The sequence below is a fragment of the Eublepharis macularius genome, chromosome 2 (genome assembly GCF_028583425.1).
Source record: "Eublepharis macularius isolate TG4126 chromosome 2, MPM_Emac_v1.0, whole genome shotgun sequence".
In the NCBI taxonomy this organism is placed as follows: Eukaryota; Metazoa; Chordata; class Lepidosauria; order Squamata; family Eublepharidae; genus Eublepharis; species Eublepharis macularius.
In genome coordinates, this window is record NC_072791.1 from 129,296,396 (window position 1) to 129,316,764 (window position 20,369).

General features: G+C 41.5%; 1 protein-coding gene across 1 annotated transcript in view; it reads left to right on the forward strand.

Annotated features, from left to right (window-relative positions):
- The window catches only part of OTOG (otogelin), a 220,634-nt gene that overhangs the window by 163,134 nt on the left and 37,131 nt on the right, over positions 1–20,369 (forward strand). Inside the window, exons 38-40 of the mRNA XM_054969999.1 lie at positions 2,785–2,930; positions 3,371–3,460; positions 14,722–14,905. Coding sequence (XP_054825974.1) covers positions 2,785–2,930; positions 3,371–3,460; positions 14,722–14,905 — 420 coding nt within the window. The remainder of the gene's footprint in view (positions 1–2,784; positions 2,931–3,370; positions 3,461–14,721; positions 14,906–20,369) is intronic.

Here is a 20,369-nt window from a genome sequence, read left to right on the forward strand (position 1 = left end):
TTTTACATTGTTTGCAGAAAGCCAGGAGAGTGGAGGCTTTCCTGACCTCCTCAGGCAGGCCATTCCACAGGATAGGGGCCAATATAGAGAAAACCCGTGTGTGGGCTGCTGTCGATTTTGCCCATGTGCAGGCTGGCACCTGCAAAAGGCCATGTTCAGATGAGTGAAGCTGCCATGGAGGGACATAGGGAGGGAGGCAGTCCCATAGGTATGCTGGGCCAAGGCTGTGAAGAACTTTGTATGTAATAACCAATACTTTGAATTGAGCACAGTAACTGATAGGTAGCCAATGGAGTACCTGTAGGATGGGAGTGATGTTCATGCTCCTGCTAACAGTCAAGCTGCAGCATTTTGCACCAATTGGAGCCTCCTAGTTAACTTAGATGGGAGACCTATGTATAGTGCATTACAATAGTCAAATTTTGATGTTACCATAGCATGGATCCAGGTGGCCATCTTCCAGGCTAGAGTGAGATTGTAGTAAGCATTTGTTGTGGCTGCCTTAACTTGTTTTTCTAGTAGTAGTGCTGGATCCAGTATAACCTCTAGACTCTTAACTGAGTCTGTAAGGGTTAAACAAACTCCATCAAAAGTGGGGAATACAATGTCTTTCAAGATCTCTGCCTTCCCAACAAGCATCACTTCAGTCTTGTCTGGATTCAATTTTAATTTGTTATTTTTCAGCCATTTCACTGCAGCTGTCAGGCAGTGATCTAAAATTTCTACTGCATCCTGTGGGGACCCGGATAGCGAGATATAGATGTCATCTGCATATTGATGACATCCCACTCCATAGCTGCGAATGAGTTCTACAAATGAGTTTTACATAGAGGTTGAATAACATGGGAAATAAGATTGCGCCCTGCGGAACCCCACAAGATAGTTCCCATTCTGGAGATAGCTGATCTCCAATGGCAACCCTTTGAGTTCGTTCCATGAGAAACAATTTAAACCAGTCTAGGGCACATCCTTTGACGCCCACTTCTGTTTCTAAACACCTCAACAGGATGGCATGGTCTACTGTGTCAAAGGCTGCAGACAGATCCAGGAGGAGCAATAAGGAGGCATGGTCTTTGTCTATATTCAGACGGAGATCATCCGCTAACACTACTAGTGCTGTCTCTGTCCCATGCCCTGGTCTGAATCCAGACTGGAAAGGGTCTAGAGCGCTAGAGTTTTCCAAGAAGATCTGGAGTTGGTCAGCTACTACTCTGTCAATCACTTTACCCAGAAATGGCAGATTAGAGACTGGGTGATAATTGCCTACATCGGTTTTGTCTAGGGATGGTTTTTTAATTAGTGGACAGATAACTGCCTGTTCAAGTGGCCGGGGGAAGGAGCCCTGAGTTAGCGATTGATTTACAATAAATCTCACTGGTACACTTATGTGATCTTTACTTGATTTTAACAGATAAGATGGGCAAGGATCGAGTGTACAAGTAGTGGCTTTCATAGATGCCAGGATCCTGTTAAGGTCTGACATTGTAATTGGTTATAATTGGTTCAAAGCAGTCCAAATGTAGGCTGGATAGCAATGGCCTCGCAATTAATTGTCTGTTCTTGGGACTGTAAAGTTTCAGATTTAGGGGTTAGAAGGTGTCTGGATATCTGAACAATTGGGACGGTTGTGAACTAGCTGATGTAATGGTTGTCGAGAAATAACGTTTCTTTGCTGCTTTCATTTCCACCTCATAGATCCTCCAGTGTGTTCTGTAGCAAGCTCTATCAGCTTCCAGTCAGCAAGCTCCATGGTAAACCATGGTGCCGGCTTCCATCCCAAGGGCTGGAGGAGTTGACAAGAAGCAATGGTGTCAATAGCTTCAAGGAGCTTTGTGTTCCATGCTCCTACAGCAGCTTCTGTTGAGCATGTGTCTGGAATTCTAAAATCCCCCAAGGCATTTTGGAATCTGGAAGAGTCTATGAGCCTTTGTGGGCGAATCATTTTTACTAGACCTCCTATTTTGAGAGGTGTTGGGGCTATATTCACTTTTGCCTTCAGCAGATGATGGTCTGACCATGGTTCAGGCCGAATTTCCAATGTTGAACACAGTATATATGCATAATAAATATGATGAGGTTTCATACTCAAACTAGGGCTGTGCGCTTTGGTATTTGCTTTGGGTAAAAATACCCGAAGCGGAGCCAATCCGGAAAGATTCTGGATGCTGGCCCCAATTCGGAAATCCCGAATCAAAGCTTTCCGAAAGCTTTGGAAAGCTTCAGGCTGAGTTTAAAGGGCTTGCCGCTTCGGCTTGCCACTTCGGAATTAAGGTATTTCCGAATTTTTTTCCCACTTCGGGTAAACCCGAAGCAGGAAACCTGAATCAGCCCCCTCCTTCACACCCCTAACTCAAACATTATAAACCCAAGTGTATAGCCTATTGCTTTACCAGTTGTAGTACACAGCACACATTACAGGATTTTGCCTTTTAAATACATGTCAATCCAATCCTTTTTATGTCAAATTGTAGTTCAAAGTCTAGCATGTATCTCTCCAGGATTATAGCAGATTTTGACTCTGAAATCATTAAGCTAAGTCAAATTCCTGTCAGAGGAGTGATCTATTTAACTTATTTATGTACAAAGTTTTAATTGGCCTTTCTCCAAAATGAAAATACATTTATCTTTGTTAATCCTTTTGTTGATGATCTGTATCTTAGTTAAGGTAACAAGCAATATATTTTATTAATAAATGAGGTTTAATTTCTAACATTTTGTCAGCAACTTGTTGGCAATTTTATAAAATTAATAAAATTAACAGGAATCCTTATTTTGTTTGAACAGGTCGTTGCACATTCTTCTCTGATCTGAGCTATATCACTTTTGATGGGCACCATTTGGCTTTATTTAAGGAAGCATCCTATATTATCACTCAAAATTCAGATGAAACTATAAGCATCCATGTAACTGCCTGCAGAAATATGCATATGGTAATTTTTTTTGTTTCTAGAATATGTCAATGAGCATATAGAACAATAATTGCACTGCTGCATGCAACTGTATGCAACATTTTCTGTAACAGCTGCTGTGTGTTGCTGCATGTGCAAATTGTTGGATTGGAGCCATTGCTTAATTCTGTAAACCTGAAGTATGATATCCAGCTAATGATTTAGGAATCTAGCTATGTAGCCCTATAGGTCTAGATTATATAGATGAGATCTGTTCAAGTTTGTATTTCATGGGTTTTTTTTTATATTTAAGTGATCCTTCTCTTTATTCTGCATGTAACCGACTTTTAAAAAAATCAGCCCTTTGGTAGTATGATACAAAGCTAATGCACTAGTTAGTATTTTTTATGCAAGGCTTATTTGATAGGAAGTCAATTATTTATTTGATTATGGAATAAACTTCTATTTTTGTTCTCATACAGGGCATTTTAGCCTCTAATAAGCTGTGTCTGGCATCGTTGAATTTGACATATTCATCTAACCAGATTATTGTTGATCATTTAAACAGAAAGGTAAAGTTTAATTCTTTTAATATAATTTTAGTCAATGCTGGCTTTTTTTCAATTTATGAGGTTTACATGTACTTCAAGAATATGGACCTAGTAACTAATAATGCAATTTTAAATAGAATTATAGCCTTTTGAGTCCGTGGATTTAATAGGGGTTTACACTGTTGTCAGTTGTTAGAAGAGACACATTTCCACAAGAAGCCCCATGTAAAAAGTCTTATTATTTGTACTGTGCACACAGTCAAAGTTCTGTAGGATTCAAAATGTAAGCAGTACTGATAGCATTTTTGCTCAACTTAGCCTGAAAAATAGCCCAATCAATTACACAGTAATTTTGTTTTACAATCACAGCTGGAATGATTTCCTTACTTGTAGGGCTGACTATCACTTTATACATGAACTCATTGATGAATATCCTTGATTAAGGAAATTCCAATTTAAAGAATGATGGTTTATGAAACAGTGATAGGCTGTTACCATATAAAGTGAATATTAAGAGAAAGTTTTGAAATTCAAAAAATCCAACGAAGCATTTTAAGATCTAGTGAAGTGTCTAGACTAAGGACCAGAAAATGTTCTTCATTTTAGTGGGCCACAATATTTGTTCCCATTCAGAAATCCAATTGTTCTTGGACTCAAGCTAGATATGTTCATCGTCGTGTCTTCTGTGCAGTCCCACATGGGAACTGCACGTACACAGGCCAGCTGCAGACTTATCGAAGCTCCAAAAGACATGAGACGCTCGCCCATTTTTCTCACATGCTTTTTGAGTGGGCGCAGTTATAAAAGGTGGGGCAAGCAGATCCCTCCCTCAGTTCTTCTTTAACTGCCACTGAAGAAGGATGTGCTTCAAGCTCCTCCTCAAATCTGAGCAAGAAGAAAACAAAGTGAGAAGAAGAAGAAGACTTCGAAGGTGCTCTTCAAGAAGTGCCTCAAGTTTGGAGCCAAGATGGCTCAATCCATGGGCACGAGAAATGCCTCATGTGCCTAGGAGAGGCACATGATACAGTGTGCTGTGGTGTGTATAAACAGTTTGTGCCTAAAGCCCAGCATGAAAAGGCATTGTGCCTAAAAGTGGCACTATGTTAGTCAACCCTCCAAGGAGTATCCAACTCTGAGGTTTCAAAGGTTGCTAATAAAAGACTGCAGCGCCGAGAATGGGCCTCCTCGGTACCTTCAATTTTGGTTCCAAGTGTCGACAATACGAACCAGTCGATTCCTAAAGATTCTGGCCCATCTTTGTCTTCATCCAAGCCGCCGTTGAAGAAAGCCAAATGGAAGTCTAGGTATATGAAAAGCACCCAACTCGTAAACCGTAAAATAAAAAGCGGTCCTGAGCTTCAGCTCCATCTGCCTTGGCGGCATCCAGCCCACCCGCCGTTCTGAGAACTCCGTTGCTGACTCGTAGGCACTGATGGGCTTCTGTTCCTGCCACTTTAGAAGGCGAGATTCCCGACCTCTTAGATGTAGAAGCAGCTTTATCTCTGCTGCCACCATCTCCAGTGCAACCTGCTCAGAAGGAAGCAGCTTCCTTGGCTCCAACTGACACTGAGAGTTGTCTTCGGTCATTAGAAGTCACAGACGCCTACTTAATAAATTTTAGGAAGATGTTTTGCAACAAATTGAACAAATAATGAATTACAAAATATTGTTAAAACCTCAGATAATTTTCTTATCCTTATGGCAAGATATTAAAATTCCAGCAACAAGATGACATCTGATAAATAGCCTGTTAGTGGTAGCAAAGACATTGATAGCCTCAAACTGAACATACACTCCCTTCAATAAATCAATGGTATACAAAGGTATGGGATCAATTTATTATTGAAAAAATAACAAACAACTTACAACAAAATACTATATTTACAGACACAACATGATTTTATAACAAATGGTGGCCCTTTTTCAAATTCATTAACAAAAAAGATCTGCAACCTCCAAATCACCTATATCAAAAGATTTTTAATTCATAGATGTCAATAAATATTGGTGCAATGTCATATCTGTGTAACTAAACAAATAATTAATTAATGACATGAGTTCTGTACCGAATTTAACTTATTAGTCGAAATGTACATAGTTATCTTAGTTGATAATGTTGTGGAAAATATCTTATAACATGTGTTGCTATCCACATTAGTATATATCATATGTATTTATAATTGTTGTGTTTGAATAAAAATTTATTTTAAAAAAATAAGTTACAGACGCTGATGGGTTCCATACCCTTATGAGTCTCCTTACCATTACTATGCTTATGGCATGGAAGGATCTCCAGGTGTCTATCCTCCGCCTCACTACTACCTGCACAATAACTACTACCCCGCGGAACCTCGTCCTTCAGTTGCGAAGATGAGGCCACTCTCGGTTTCAGCCACACCCAACCTGAAGATGTGTTTCACTGAGAGACGTCAGCCTATTATCCTCAGTAGGAGTCAATAACTATTGACTCTTGGGTCTTAGCTATTGTTAAATATGGCTATGGGTTGGAGTTTGTGGCGCTTCCTGATTGCACTCTGCCTTCTTTGGCTGTGAACAATACTTTGCTAGAACTTGAGGCTGAAATCAAATCTCTTCTAGAGAAGGGGGCTATTCAAGAAATTGATGATGCTGATAGCATCCAGGAGTTTTTCTCAAGGTTTTTTCTTGTTCCCAAGAAGGATGGGGGTCTGCAGCCCATTTTGGATCTCAGGGGCCTTATTTGGTTTCTTAAAGTGTCCAAATTTAAAATGGTGACTCTTTCTGCCATACTCCCTTTGTTAGACAAGGATGTTTGGTTTGCAGTGTTGGATCTTAAAGATGCATACTTCCATGTGGCAATCAGATGAGACCATAGGAAGTATCTCTGTTTCAAGTATCATGACAGAGTTTTCCAATACACCGTGTTACCCTTTGGGCTTTCCACCGCCCCTAGGGTATTCACCAAATGCATGGCACCAGTAGTATCTCATCTTAGAGCGCAAGGCTGTTCTATGTTTTCGTATTTAGATGACTGGCTGGTTACAGCTCCATCTAGTGAGAAGTTAAAATAAGATGTGGCACTTTTGGTGAACACGTGCCTAAGTTTAGGCCTGGTAATCAATTTTGCCAACTCTAAATTTGAACCCTGCAGAACTGTAGCCTATATTGGTGCCGTTTTAGATGCCACAGAGGATAGAGCTATCCTGCCGCCCGAAAGGGCAAGGGCTATTCAATCTTTGGTATCCATGTTCACTAATAACCATTTTCAATCAGTTTGGAAAATTCAAAAACTACTGGGTCATATTGTGACCATGATAGCGGTGGTACCCTTTGCCTGCTTGAATATGCGGCCCCTACAAAATTGGTTTGTTAGGAGATTTAATGCAAGAGTACATTCTCCTAGTCATACTGTGAAATGTTCAGTGATACTCTGACATTGTTATAAATAAAATTGAGTTGGAGAGATTCACCCTGCCTCCTCATTGTGTGTAGCTTGGTATGCACAGAAGATCGAAGATGAAAACAGGGTTGTACATACCTGTAACTATTGTTTATCAAGTTCTTCTGTGTAAGGGGGAGAATGAGATAAGATGGCGGCAGCATGATTTATCTGCAAGAGACTCCAGATAAGCAGTTTTAAATTACCTTTTTTACTAGGATATATTAAAATTTTTACCTACGCCACAGTTTTTTGGTCTTCTGTGCTTAGCTGTCTCTCTTTGATTTAACAAATTTGGTCTCTGGCTGGAGTGGGAGTGAAAAGGGAGTGAATGTTTCTTAGATAAGCATAACGGATGGGAGCCAAAAAACGCCGCCGCCCCCTTTCTGAGAAGTTTGAGAAAACTGCTGGTAAACAACTGAAGATGGATTTGTTCTTGACAGAAAACTCAGAGTCTATTTTAAATACCTTTCCCAATTCAAACAGGTTTTCTGTTTTAGATACAGACCAAGAATATCTATGCGAACAAGAACTCTCCCGGCCAGACGAGGAAGAAACAGCTTGGCAGTTGTCTGCTGTGGAATTATCTCCAACAAGTGTTGAGCCTTCCTCAAGGAAGGAGGTTTTAGGCTCAAAAGATAAAGTAAACGTGTTGGAACTTTTAGCTAAGCAGACCTCATTAATTACTGAGACGGTTGCAAACTTCTTCAGTAAACTGGAGCAAATAAATGGAAAACTTGACTCTTTTAAAACAACATTAAATCGTCTCTCAGAGAAGCTGCTTATTAATTCCCCAAGGCATGATAGTAAGGAAATGCAAGTTAAGACCCAGAAGAAAGATACAGGTGATGCTAAAGCGCCCTGTATAATAGCAAGGAAGCTCTACTCTGAAGTCATGAAGACCTCTCTCGCAGCACAAAAGTTTCAAAGGAAGCCTTTAATCCCTCAGGAATCCTTTTGCAAATCTTCTCCATGTCTTCAACCAAGGAAAGTGGCTATATTGATAGGAAATCAGAGAGCAAATTTTGGCAGATGGAGTAATAAAAGGGCAGTTAAACTCTCTCTTAGCCAGATCTTGAATGTACTGACCTCGATATTGAAGATCTCTATTGGCTGCCAAGCATGAGTTTTTTGAAAAGAATTGTCATCTCCTTTGGGTCAGATAAATTTCCCTCACTGCTCTTAAAAAGACGTGGTCATCTAGAAAAATTTTTGATCTACCCAATGAGAATGTTTGCTGACACAGAATGTCATCCTCTATGCAGGAGAAACTCTAACCCTACACACTCTAGAAGCGAACCTCGGGTGGTCGGCGAAGCTGGGGATAAGGGAAGAAACTCCTTAGTTCAGTCTAAAGGCACTCGTCACTGCCGTGGAACTTTAAGTCAATACATCTCAAGGCAGAGGCCAAAGCAAAACTTCAGAAATTGCTTTAAGACATCAAACCCAACTCACACTCAGTCTCCGGATCCACATGGTGACAACGGAGAAGTGGAACTGATAGTACTTGATTCATCATCGGAGCCACAGGTTGTGAACTCAACCACGTATGGTTCCATGCCAGATCTAGAATCTTCTCACAACTCCTCAATGGATGTGAGTTTGGAGCCAAAGGCCTCGGCCGATGCACTCATAGAGCTGACGGAGCATGAATCGGAAACACCTCAAGATGGTCAACCAGGAGAAGAGCAAGTAAAAGCATTAGAGCAAGTTTTGGTGTCATCCCCTAAATTTAGCAATAAAAATGATTATGACTGGGACTCACAAGTTCTTCTTCGTGCTCTTTCCTATCAGGAGTCTCAAGAGCAAAGTACCAACAAATCTCTGGCTCAGGAGTTGCTAGAGATAGGAGTACAAGAATGGGAGACCACCTGTGTGGAAGAGTGCCAGGGATCTCCCGAAAAGGAAACTGCTACCCTCCTTACTCCAGAGAAGTCATCAGAGAGGGCTGGCAAAGCGACATTGAGTGGGGATCATTTGGCATTATCAGAAACCAATCCAGTCTTGAGGTCAGATACACAGGCCCTGGCACAGGGGTCTAATAACATCATGTCCCCTGTTTCATATACCAACGTGGCCCCAGCATGACTGGCCTTAGACAGCCACTATCGGAAGTCATCCAAGGTTCTGGAAATGATCTCTTGGAACATAGCGGGTTGGTCTCAATGGCTATCTAGATGCCCTAAGATCCATTGTCATCATCAATCAGTAGATGTATTGGCTGTTCAAGAAACCTGGACAGACTCATCCCTGGATTTGGATGGTTTTCTTTCATTCAGTATGAAGGCTGTTATGGGAAAGGGACGAGGGAGGATGAAGGAAGGCCTGGGCATTCTGATTTCAACAGCCCTAAAGGTTTCATGTATGGAGTTGCAGCCCCTTGAACACCTCGCTATGGCAATAGCCCTCCGTTGGGAGGGAAGTTGCCTGATTTTAATAAACAGCTATTTACCACCTTCAAATAAGAAAGTGGATATTGATAGAAATTGGGCTGCATTGGAGGAGTATGTTTTGTCGTTAGTTGAAGCTCACCCTAAAGCAATGATCTTATTGTTGGGTGATCTAAATGCTCGTATGCTAAATTTAAACTATCTTATAGAGATCAAGAGGAGGGGTCTGATAATTTACTGTTAACCAGATCTTTCAAAGATAGACGATCAAACTATGCAGGGTCTTGTTTGGCCAAATTAATATTTAATTATTTAAGTTCTAAATGGCTCTACTATAGATGATTACCCCGGTAGATTTACTTATATGTCGGGGGGTTCAGCCAGTATTCTAGACTATACGTTAGTATGTACGTTCCTTTTACCTAGGGTTAAGAGTTTTAAAATTTTACCCCATTTGGATGGAGACCATCTTCCTTTATGTCTGCATATATCGGCTTTCTCTCAGGAGTTATATCTTGACACCCACTATCCAATTCAGGTGACCGGTTTAGAACAACAGAGATGCCGTGTTAGGTGGTCAAGCTGTTTGGATAGTCAGTTAAAAGAAATTCTGGCAGCAGAGGATCTTCAAAGTTATGTAGTTGCTTTTACAAATCTAAGCTCAAATGAGGACCCACTTACCTTATATGCAGACCTTGTTAGGAAGTTTATACCTCTTTTGTTAAAGGAGCGAGACCAGAGTGGCAAAAAGCCCTTCAAGTCAAAACCATGGTTTGATAGAGAATGCTTGGAGGCAAAAAAGGTGCTTTCCCAAGCATACGTCAACTATGTTAGCCAATATGATGGGAAGGATTCAAATGCTTACCTAACTCTAATAGAAAAGAAAAGAACTTATAAGTACTTAATCAATCTAAAAAAGAAGGAATATGTTAGGGAATCTTGGAAGGCTTTAATTCAAGCGGCCAAAGAAAAAAAATCAGCTTTATTTTGGAGTATGGTCTCAGGTCAGGGGTGGAATAAGACCTCCTTTACGGAATCATTCATCTCACCGGATAGTTGGGTCTCTTTTTTTCAAAATATGTATAATGATACTCCCCCTTCCCTTCTCGCGTCCACAGTATTCAATGATTTACCTCTGTGGCCTGTGGTTTCGCCAAAAGAGGTGTCATCGCTTATTAGCCACCTTAAAAGGGGCAAGGCGCCGGGTTTTGATGGTATTTTTGAAAGAAAATATCGATTGGTGGGCCCCTTTTTTAGCACACTTGTTTCCGTATATTGATGCAACGGGAAGGATCCCAAATGATTGGGGAATGGCTGTGGTAGTTCCTTTTTATAAAAAAGGCAGTAGAAAAGACCCCGCCAATTATAGGCCTATAAGTTTACTAAGTGTCATCAGCAAGCTTTATGCCAAACATCTCCTGGAAAAATTTACATCGTGGTTGGAGCAGGACGATATAATGGTCCAGGAACAAGCTGGGTTTAGGCAGGGTAGATCTACGATGGACCATTGTCTCATACTCCAGAACCTCATTGAAAAATATTCTGGTAAGGGACCATCCTCCCTGTATGCAGCTTTTATTGATCTTAAAGCGGCCTTTGATTCCATCTCCAGATCTATTCTTTGGAACAAATTAGAAGCCTCTACTATAGACAGGAGGCTCTTAGCTCTTATACGTGTTCTTCATGAACAAACCTCATTGAGGGTGAGATGTACTGGTCAGGGACATTTAACAGATAAAATCCCCACTTTTAAAGGAGTTAGGCAGGGGTGTATGTTAGCCCCAGTTCTTTTTAACTTTTATCTCAGTGACGTGGTGGACCATCTAAATGGGGCTGATCTCCACTCGCCTAAATTGGCACAGCGTCCCATTTCCATTCTCCTGTATGCGGATGATGCGGTCATTTTCTCTAGAACTCCTATTGGTTTAAGGAGAACACTCAAGAGATTTGCCAGTTATTGTAGTAACTACAAACTGGACATTAATTATCAAAAGACGAAGGTGCTGGCCTTCGGTAAGAGACCTCGAAGTAGAAATTGGAGTATAAATGGCCATATTCTTGAGCAGGTTACTCATTATCGTTATCTCAGAATGATTATCCAAGCTTCAGGATCCAAGGTCGTGCATAGTCATGCATCAGCATGTGTGGGAGATAGATCTGCTCAAAGTATACTGAAGTTCTTCCGCACTTCAGGGGGATATTTTGTGCCGGCAGCCTTAAAATTGTTTAGGGCCAAATCACTAACTCAGATGTTATACGGGTCACTTCTTGGACCACCAACTTCTTGTTTTGCACCTTTAGAGTTAGTTCAATCGAAATTTTTGAGAGCGGTCCTTCAAGTTCCAAAGTGTGTTTCTAATGCTATGGTTCGCCTTGAGACTGGCATGCAGAAAGTTGAAGCAAAGATCACCCTGCATTCCATTTTCCTATGGATAAGGATAAATTTAAATCCTTGTGGTTTATTACCCCTAATCTTAACTGATGATTTTCAGTCCAAGTGGATGATTGCCACTAGACAGAAAATTAGGGCAATAGGATTTTCCCCTCAAGTGCTTCTCATGATGGGAAGCGATCAAGCAAGGCAAATGGTTAGGCAAAGGATTGATGATATTGAACGACAATCTGACTTACAAGGCACTCCTGCTTTTATAGCTCCTCCTAGTAACAGATATATTTCTGCACCTGCTTCTTATTTATCCATTCTGGAGGTAAATAATCTCAAGAGAGCGCTTACTTTGGCCAGATGTTCTGCCTTACCCTCTGCTGTTCTGGATGGCAGATTTAACAAGATTCCTTGGAATGAGAGGCTATGTCCTTGCATACTTGGGGAGGTTGAAACCCAGGAACATGTTTTCCTGAGATGCCCTTTCTATAAGGAAGCACGTATGAGATTTATTATTCCCTTTCTGGATGGTATCTCAGAACATTCGGATAAGAAAAAATTAGAGAAACTGCTGTCAAACTCAGATTTTACTGCATTACACCAGATAGCGAAATTTTGTGTTCTGGTCGTTAAAGCCCATTAGAGTGTAGGCCTCCATTTCGGTTGCTTGGTTAGAACTATGCTGACTTCCTGGTTTTTACAAATTTTGATAGATATTAGGAAATTATGTTTTTAAATTGTATATACTTATATGCTTCATGTTTCAAATAGTTGTAAAATGTGCACTTAAATTTTATGGTTAACGTACTGGCTAAGTGCTGTAATAATTAAGAGAAGTTTCTTCTGTGCAGACACACATCCCTCCCTCCTGATCTGCTGTGAACTCTCTGATAGTATAGAATATGGGTTCATGGTGGCTCAGGAGAACTGGGGGGGGGGTTGGCTCCTTCTAGGTCACGTGCCCATTTTTGGCAGGAAAAACAGTTAACCTACGTGACCGGGGAGAAGTGGCCCCAACAGAGCTCTAAAGAAGCTATTAAGTTTCTCCATCAGCAGGCCTGTGCATCCACAGTCCTAATGTGTGTCTGCACAGAAGAACTACCCAAGGTAGTCTCTGCTTTCCACCTCAACCAAGACATTACTCTCCTGGTGTTTTTTCCTTAGCCTTCTACAGAGGCCAACAGACATTGGATGTCAAACTTGCACTCTGTTTTTACTTGGACAGGACTAGTGTCTTTAGAAAGGACCTCAATCTATTTGTCTCCTTCAGGGGATCTAAAAAAGCACAGTCGGTCACTGCTTAAATGATCTCCAACTTGTTGGTGTGACTCATTAAAGAGTTTTATAAACAACCTTGCCCTTTGAACATCAAGAGTGCATTCTACAGGAGCCCAATCTACCTGGTCAGCATTTAGCTTAGGCATTCCACTCATGGAAGTGGAATGCAAGGCGGCCACTTGGTCAATGCCATCCACCTTTATTAAGCACTATGCAATTGACATAAACTCCAGAAGGGATGCTGCAGTCAGCAAAGCAGTACTGAAGAGTCTTTTGATTATGAGCAACACACCCACCTCCTGGGTAAGTTAGCTCACTAATCTCCCATATGGGACTGCACAGAAGACATGATGATGAAAACAGGGCTGCACCTACTTGTAACTGTTGTTCATCGAGTGTTCTTCTGTGCAGGCACACATCCCTCCCTCCTTTCCCCGCCATGTTCTCTTTAAATATGCTAATTTCTCCTTCTTCACCGGTGACTTAGTGAACTGAGGGATGGATCCACTTGCCTCACCTTTTATAGCCATGCCCAGTCCAAAAGCATGCAAAAAGGCCGGGCAAACATACCGCGTCTTTTGGAGCGTTGATACGTCCGTGGCTGACGTGTGCTTGTGCAGTTCCCGTGTGTGCCTGCACAGAAGAATGATCGATGAACAACAGTTATGGGTAGGTGCAACCCTGTTATACAGTGTCCACTTGTCCACACGACTTCATACCTAACCACACCAGTAAATAATTGAAATAGAAACTTTGAAATGTCATACCATTGTGAATATACAGTCAATTTTTTCCAAACCAGTGGGGAGGAAGATCCAGGGGCCATTTGTGAACTTTTCACATAATATGCATTTGTAAATGGAGAAAATGAAAGTATATTTTGTGTGCACAAAAATTACTAATATATTTTCAGCACCTACACAATCAAAATAAAGTAAGCATATAACTTGGTCATGTTAAATCTAATTTTGCCAGCATATACCATTCTCAAGGTAAATTCTCTATGCCAACCTGCAGATGTAGGGGCCAAATACTCTTGATTTTTATTATATATAAAATGTCTAGGCAGTATAATAGTAGAACATTTTTAAAAACATGTCTTAACTTTACAGATGCTCTTGCAGCTATAAAATAAATGTAAAAATATTAAGGTCAAATACAAAATCATGACATCCAGTTTTATTACACTTAATCATACTCTGTGTTCTATTACTTTCCTGAAATATCCATTGCAATTGTTTTCTGCTTCTTATACTTCATGGAAAGATTAAGGAACAAACATTCTGAAGATAATCTTTCAAACATTATAATTGGGCTTTTGTGATTCAATGAGAAACCTTGCAGAAAGAGCCAGTTTGGTGTAGCGGTAGAGTGGTGGGATTCTAATCTGGAGAACCGGGTTTGAATGTTGTTGTTGTTGTTGTTGTTGTTAAAGAAGCACAGGTTCATGTAGTGTCCCAGGGACATTCAAGTATGGCTGTACACAATATGTGACCACACGAGCCAAATGCAATCAAGCAGCCAGGTATTGTGGTCTTCAGGATGCTAAAAAATCCCTCCACTTTTGCCATCTACCTAGGACTGTAAAACAGAGCTGTCCTCAAGGAACTGGCAGGCAATGATATACAAAATCCCTTTGAGCTTTTAGGAAATGCCATGTAGAAATAAATCAAATAAGCCATGCAAGTCTGTCTTTGATTCTTACTAGCTGTGGAAGTTTTTGCAGAAAAACAGTGGTATATGCAAAAGCATAGTTTTTATGATAAAGAGTAAATATTAACGTTTGCTTATTTTTCTTGTTACATTTTTTCAGATAGCAGTAAACTCAAGATATGCATGGCCTACAGTTAGGAAATATGGTTTTAAAATTGAGGACACTGGTTTCATGTATTTTATTGAAACCCCCACAAGTATTAAAATTCAGTGGTTTCACACCACTGGGCTGATGGTAATACAGCTTAATGCAACCAGCGATCCAAAAGCAAATGGACTGTGTGGTAAGCAGACTTTTGTAAGAATCTGTTGTTTTGCTTGATGAAGCGGGAAAGTATCACACATTTACTTGTTGATAGTTAATATTAGGAAGCTAAATCATTTTAGAAATCACAAAAGTGATCTCATAGAAGGGTGCTATTACTTTATTAATTATGGAAGTGATTCAGATGATTGGCAGTGCAATCCTAAGGGCTGCTGCAGTCATGGCAACCAGCTGACAAAAAGGAGCACTGCTGGTTCATTCCCTGCAGGGTGAAATAACAACAGACATCCCTCTGCAAGGCACAGACAGCATATCAAGCGTGTCAGAGTTCATAGTAACCCTGGCAACATCCACCAATCAGCAGATGATGCCCCCATGAGTGTCCAGTGTATCTTGGCATAGCTCTCTGTGTTCTTTCAGCCCTCCACCTTCAGGATTGCACTGTTAGATACCAAAAAAGATGTTTCCTATCCTAATGATCCACAGTTCATATTTTAATCCCTCTGAGATCATGTTGCAAATTGGCATGGATGAGTGAAAATTTGCTTCTAGATTTAGAGCATTTGAAACACAAGTATGAATGCTGAAGCAAATGAAAATAAATAAAACAGGAATAATCAGAAAATGTGCCTTATGTTAAGTTTTCCTCAGTCAAATAAGGTCATTTGCAGTAAAATCCTAAACAGAGTTACTCCAGTCTTAGCCCACTGATTTCAGTGGACTTAAACCGGAGTAACTCGGCTTAGGATTTCACTGTTAGAGATTTATAGCCTGTTGTATGCTAAAGTAGAGCTTGTTAAAGTGAATTTAGTATAGACCTGATTGTAAGTCTTGGTTGGAATTTCAGGTAGGCGGCATAAAAAGAATAAATTGAGATTGGAGCTGCTGCCTGCTACTGAGAACAGAATCTGTATGTAAGATTTAAATTGGAGATGGGCACGAACAGGAAAAAAAACTGAACATAATGTTCGTTGTTCGTTGCCATCCACGAACAGGGACTCGTGAACAACCATGAACATGGCCCTGTTCACGAACATGTTCATGTTTGGCTGTTCGTGGGGGCCAGCAGGCTCTCCTTCAGCCATCATCCAAGTTTGGTCAAGATCCCTACTGCACCACTCCCAGAAACCTGACCTTAGCAGGCATCAGGAAAGGTACCAATAATAAATAATAGCTTGGCCCCAGAGCCTGGCAGCAGCCCTGGAACTTAAAGAGGTAGATCCCTACCACAGCACTCTCAGAAACCTTACCTGAGCAGGCAGCAGGAAAGGTACCAGTAATAAATAATAGCTTGGCCCAGAGCCTGGCAGCAGCCCTGGAACTTAAAGAGGTAAATCCCTATCCCACCACACACAAAGAAAATTCAAGCTCCAATGCACTCTCCCTGTCTCTCTCTCAAAATGCCAACAGCAACCGTCTCTCCCTCACTGTCTGCAAAGACAGAGCTGGGAGTCCTCCCCCCCAACTCTTTGCTCCCTTGTAAAAAATTTGGAGCTCCACACTTGAAAAGAAGACCTGCCTATCAAGCTAAATTGGGCTTAGATTGGGGTTTCTAGGACAACAGCAGGAGTTCAGACAGAATTCAGACAATCCCTGCCTAAATTGCCAAGGGAATTGATTGCAGGTGCCAGACTGTCTGGCTTGATGAACAACAACGAACAGCAACAAATGAGGTGTGCAACGACTACCTCTTCATTTAGAATGGTGCTTCACAAACAGCTTGTTTGCGAACAGCATATTGGGCTGTTAACGTGGCTTTTTTTTGTTCGTATTGCTGTTCATGCCCATCTCTAATTCAGGGGCTGCAACTCTGATAATGAGGGTTTTAAATGGTACAGATCAGATTCAGTCAAATCAAACACTAAATTAGCAACTAGATTTGCATTCTGTTCTTCTGTTTTAACATAGTGTGTCAAAGTGTTACATACCACCACCCAATGTAAACTTCCCTTTGCAGGTTTGGGGCTTCCTGGGCAGTTAAGGGCAGTCACAGCTAGACATGGTCACAAACCGCATTACGAATGCAAAAAACCCACGAACCCGCCTGATTGTCTGTTCGCGATCCAGCGGTTCGTGAGAGTCCATGGCCAACAAACCAGCGTTCATTGGAAGCCCACGGTTCGTGAAGCCAGACAGTCAGGCACCATCAATCAATTCCCTTGGAAACGGAGCCGGAGGAATGCCTGAACTCTGTCTGCACTCCTTCTGTCACCATGGAAACCCGAATCGAAGCCCAGCTTACCTTGATCGGCAGGTCTTCCTTAGAGCCATGGAGCTGCAAATTGGTTACAATTGGTTACATGGGAGAAGACACCCGGGGGGAGGAAGGGGTAAGGGGGGTGTTCTGTAGCCATGGGCACTCCAATCTCATCCCTGCAAACCCTGATAGGCAGTTCTGACGGCCAACCACAGCCCTCCTGTGTTGCTCTATGGGACCTCTGCTTATAAAAAGCACTGGGCTCCCAGGCTGGCTTTCACTTTCAGCGAGCAGTGGAGTGTGACAGAGCTGTTGCTTGCTACTTGCTAGCCTTTGGGGAGAGAGACAGAGTATAATTGAGCTGGGATTTTTGGGATAGGGATCTATCTCCTCTGGTTCCAGGGCTGCTGCCAGGCCCTGGGGCCAAGCTCAGTGGGCTCCTCGTCTGAGTGCTCACACACTATTATTATTGCCTGATCTGGTCAGGTCTGTGGGAGTGGTGGGCTAGGGCTCTTGACCAAACTTGGGTGCTGGCTGGAGGAGAGCCTGCTAAATACTCCCTGTGAATATGGGCTCTCTTAAGTGCAACAGGGGCCGTTCCGACGCCCGCAAACCGGTTCGGTAATGGGAAATGTTCATTATGGTTCATTTGTTTGGGTTCAGCGGCAGCACTGAACCACGAAGCACAGGTTTGTTGTTTTTTTTTGTTCATGCCCATGTCTAGTCACAACATACCACCTATCTAACCTCCAATTTCCAGGCAGAGAGGCCTGACCCAAATCCACACCCAAATCTTCTTTCAGAGGCTTCACCAGACAGGTAGCCAGTACCCTATATTTACTTCTCCTTACCTAGCTACTGCCCAGGGCTATTGGGGAAAGACAACTTAGAGGTTACTTTTCCTTATATATGCTGCCACTGTTTAGATTAAACTTAGCTCATTTGTAGTGACTAGAGTGTTTGAGGTTTGTGTGTCTTATTTCCTCTCAGCTAACAAATTTTAGGCCAGCTAGGATTAAACAGAAACAAAAATAACTTTTATTTGCAAGAGGTATAAAGTAGGAGTAAATAATTGGAAACATGTAGATATATGCTTAAAAGGGGGATGGTTGATATGTATCAGAACAGATTAACAGCCAGCTATCCCTCTCTGCTGCTGCTCCTCAGCAGCCCAAAACCATACTCTCTTTCTCTAACTGCCTTTCCAACAGACTCCAACTGTCAATGGTCCAGCTTTCCGCCGGTTCTCATCGGCTGTTTCTGAGGAGAGGCAGAACTGGGATCAGTCCTGACCCTCACATATGTTTTACATAGTTTGCAGAATGACAGAAACGTGGGAGCCTTCTGACTTCTTCAAACTGTTAGGCAGAGTGTAAATAAAGTGCAGTGGAGTCATGCAGGGCTGGTTAAAGATGTTAAAAAAGTTTATTTAGGAACTAGAGAGTATAGGGGAGAGATAGAAGTAGATGCTAGCTATCTGACTACATCTTAGAAGAAGGAAGAGGTCAGGAGGGAGAAGAAGCAGGATATTGCCCTGTTTAGCCCAGTAGGAGACAAGACAAGGAAATGACCATTAGGAAACAAGAGAGATACTGCCCTTACTATCCTAACTAAGTGATCCCCGCTGCCCCCTGTATGGAAGGCTCTTCTTCCTTCTTGTACACCAGACATTGCAATTTCCAACACAGACAGGGTATTCCACCAGGTTGAGGCCACAAGAGAGAATTCATATGTTCGGGTAATTGTTGATCTTGCTGATTAGAAGGCTGGTCCCTGCAGAAAGCACTGCTCAGATGAGCAAAGTTGAGGTATAGCATATGAGGAGACATGGTCCTGCAGATATGAGGGTCTAAGGCCATGAAGGACTTCATAGGTGAGGGCCAGGGCCTTGAATTGAGCATGGTAGCTGATGGGCAGTCACTGTAGTGACTGCAGAATAGGTGTGATATGCTCCACCTCAGTTGTGGTATTAACTGAGCCATGGTGTTCTGCATCAACTGGAGTTTCCCAGTTGACTGAGGGGAGGCCTTTGTGGAATACATTACAGTAGTCTAGTCTCAATGTGGCAAGGATGCAGTTGGCCAGATTGGTTGGCTCAAGGTAGAGGGCTGTCTCATGTGCTAAACCATACTGGAAGAAAGCAATTTATGTGGCTACATTAACCTGCTTCTGTAGCAGTAATGCTGGGTTCAATATAATCCCTAGGATTTTAACCAAGTCAGCAAGGGTTAGCTGAATCCCATCAAAAGTGGGAAGCATAATGTCTTTAAAACTCTCTTCATGTTCTCATTCTTAATTATATTTATTTCTGTATTTTTGGAGTGACAATTATTATATACATATCATAACTTGTTCAAATATGAAAGGTTTTTTAATGAACAAATTGAATGTTAAGTTGGAATTGCTCTTTAGACTGCTTGCACGCGGCTTCATTCTTTCTGGGAGCTGTAACCTTGGATGAGAGGCTAGATGTATGACTCTTGGAAGCATAATATCCATTGATATACATTTTCATTTTGACACTTGAATTATCGTTTGCTGGATGGCATGGATGCAAAGTCCATCAATACATGGACAAGCTTGCCAAGTTCCAGAAAGGGCAAATATGTGTAGCTGCAGTATGAAATATCAGTGATAGTCAAGTTTCAAACCTTGCAGAGTAGTGGTGCTTTGGAGACGAGATGCTTGAAATAAATGAGTACTATTTATTCCCAGTTGTTGTTATGACTAGCTTCTATTTTTTTCTTAATTTTAATCTTAGATTTTAAAATGAAGAAAGAAAAAATTCTTTAGTAGATGCTGAATTATATTTAGGCTGAAGTCTAAAACATACTTGAAAGCAAATTCCACTAAAATTAATGGGACTGACATCTGGGAAAACATGATCAATTTCAGAATAGATTCATAGAGTTTAGCAATAGGGTATTTATTTATCAAAAACATTTAAATCTTTCCTTCTGGTTTTGATTATCAACACACTATCCACTTAACTGTGCATTCTTTTGTTGCATCACTTTTGGTTCTAGTCCATAGCCATCAGAAGGGTTTAGATACGGAACAGTTCATCAGCCTAAATGCTGGTGAAAATGATACTCAAGTTAGTGGAAATATAAGAGGCATCTACTTAATATCTATGTGAACATTTATTACTTTTTAGAAAGCTGAACAGAAACGTTGGCCCCCAGACTGACCTGGAGGATCCAGTTGTGGGCCCACAGTAAAGAGAGAACAGGGTGCATGGTGGCCGCCATGTTACGGAGGGCAGGGAGGCTCCCATCAGCCTCCA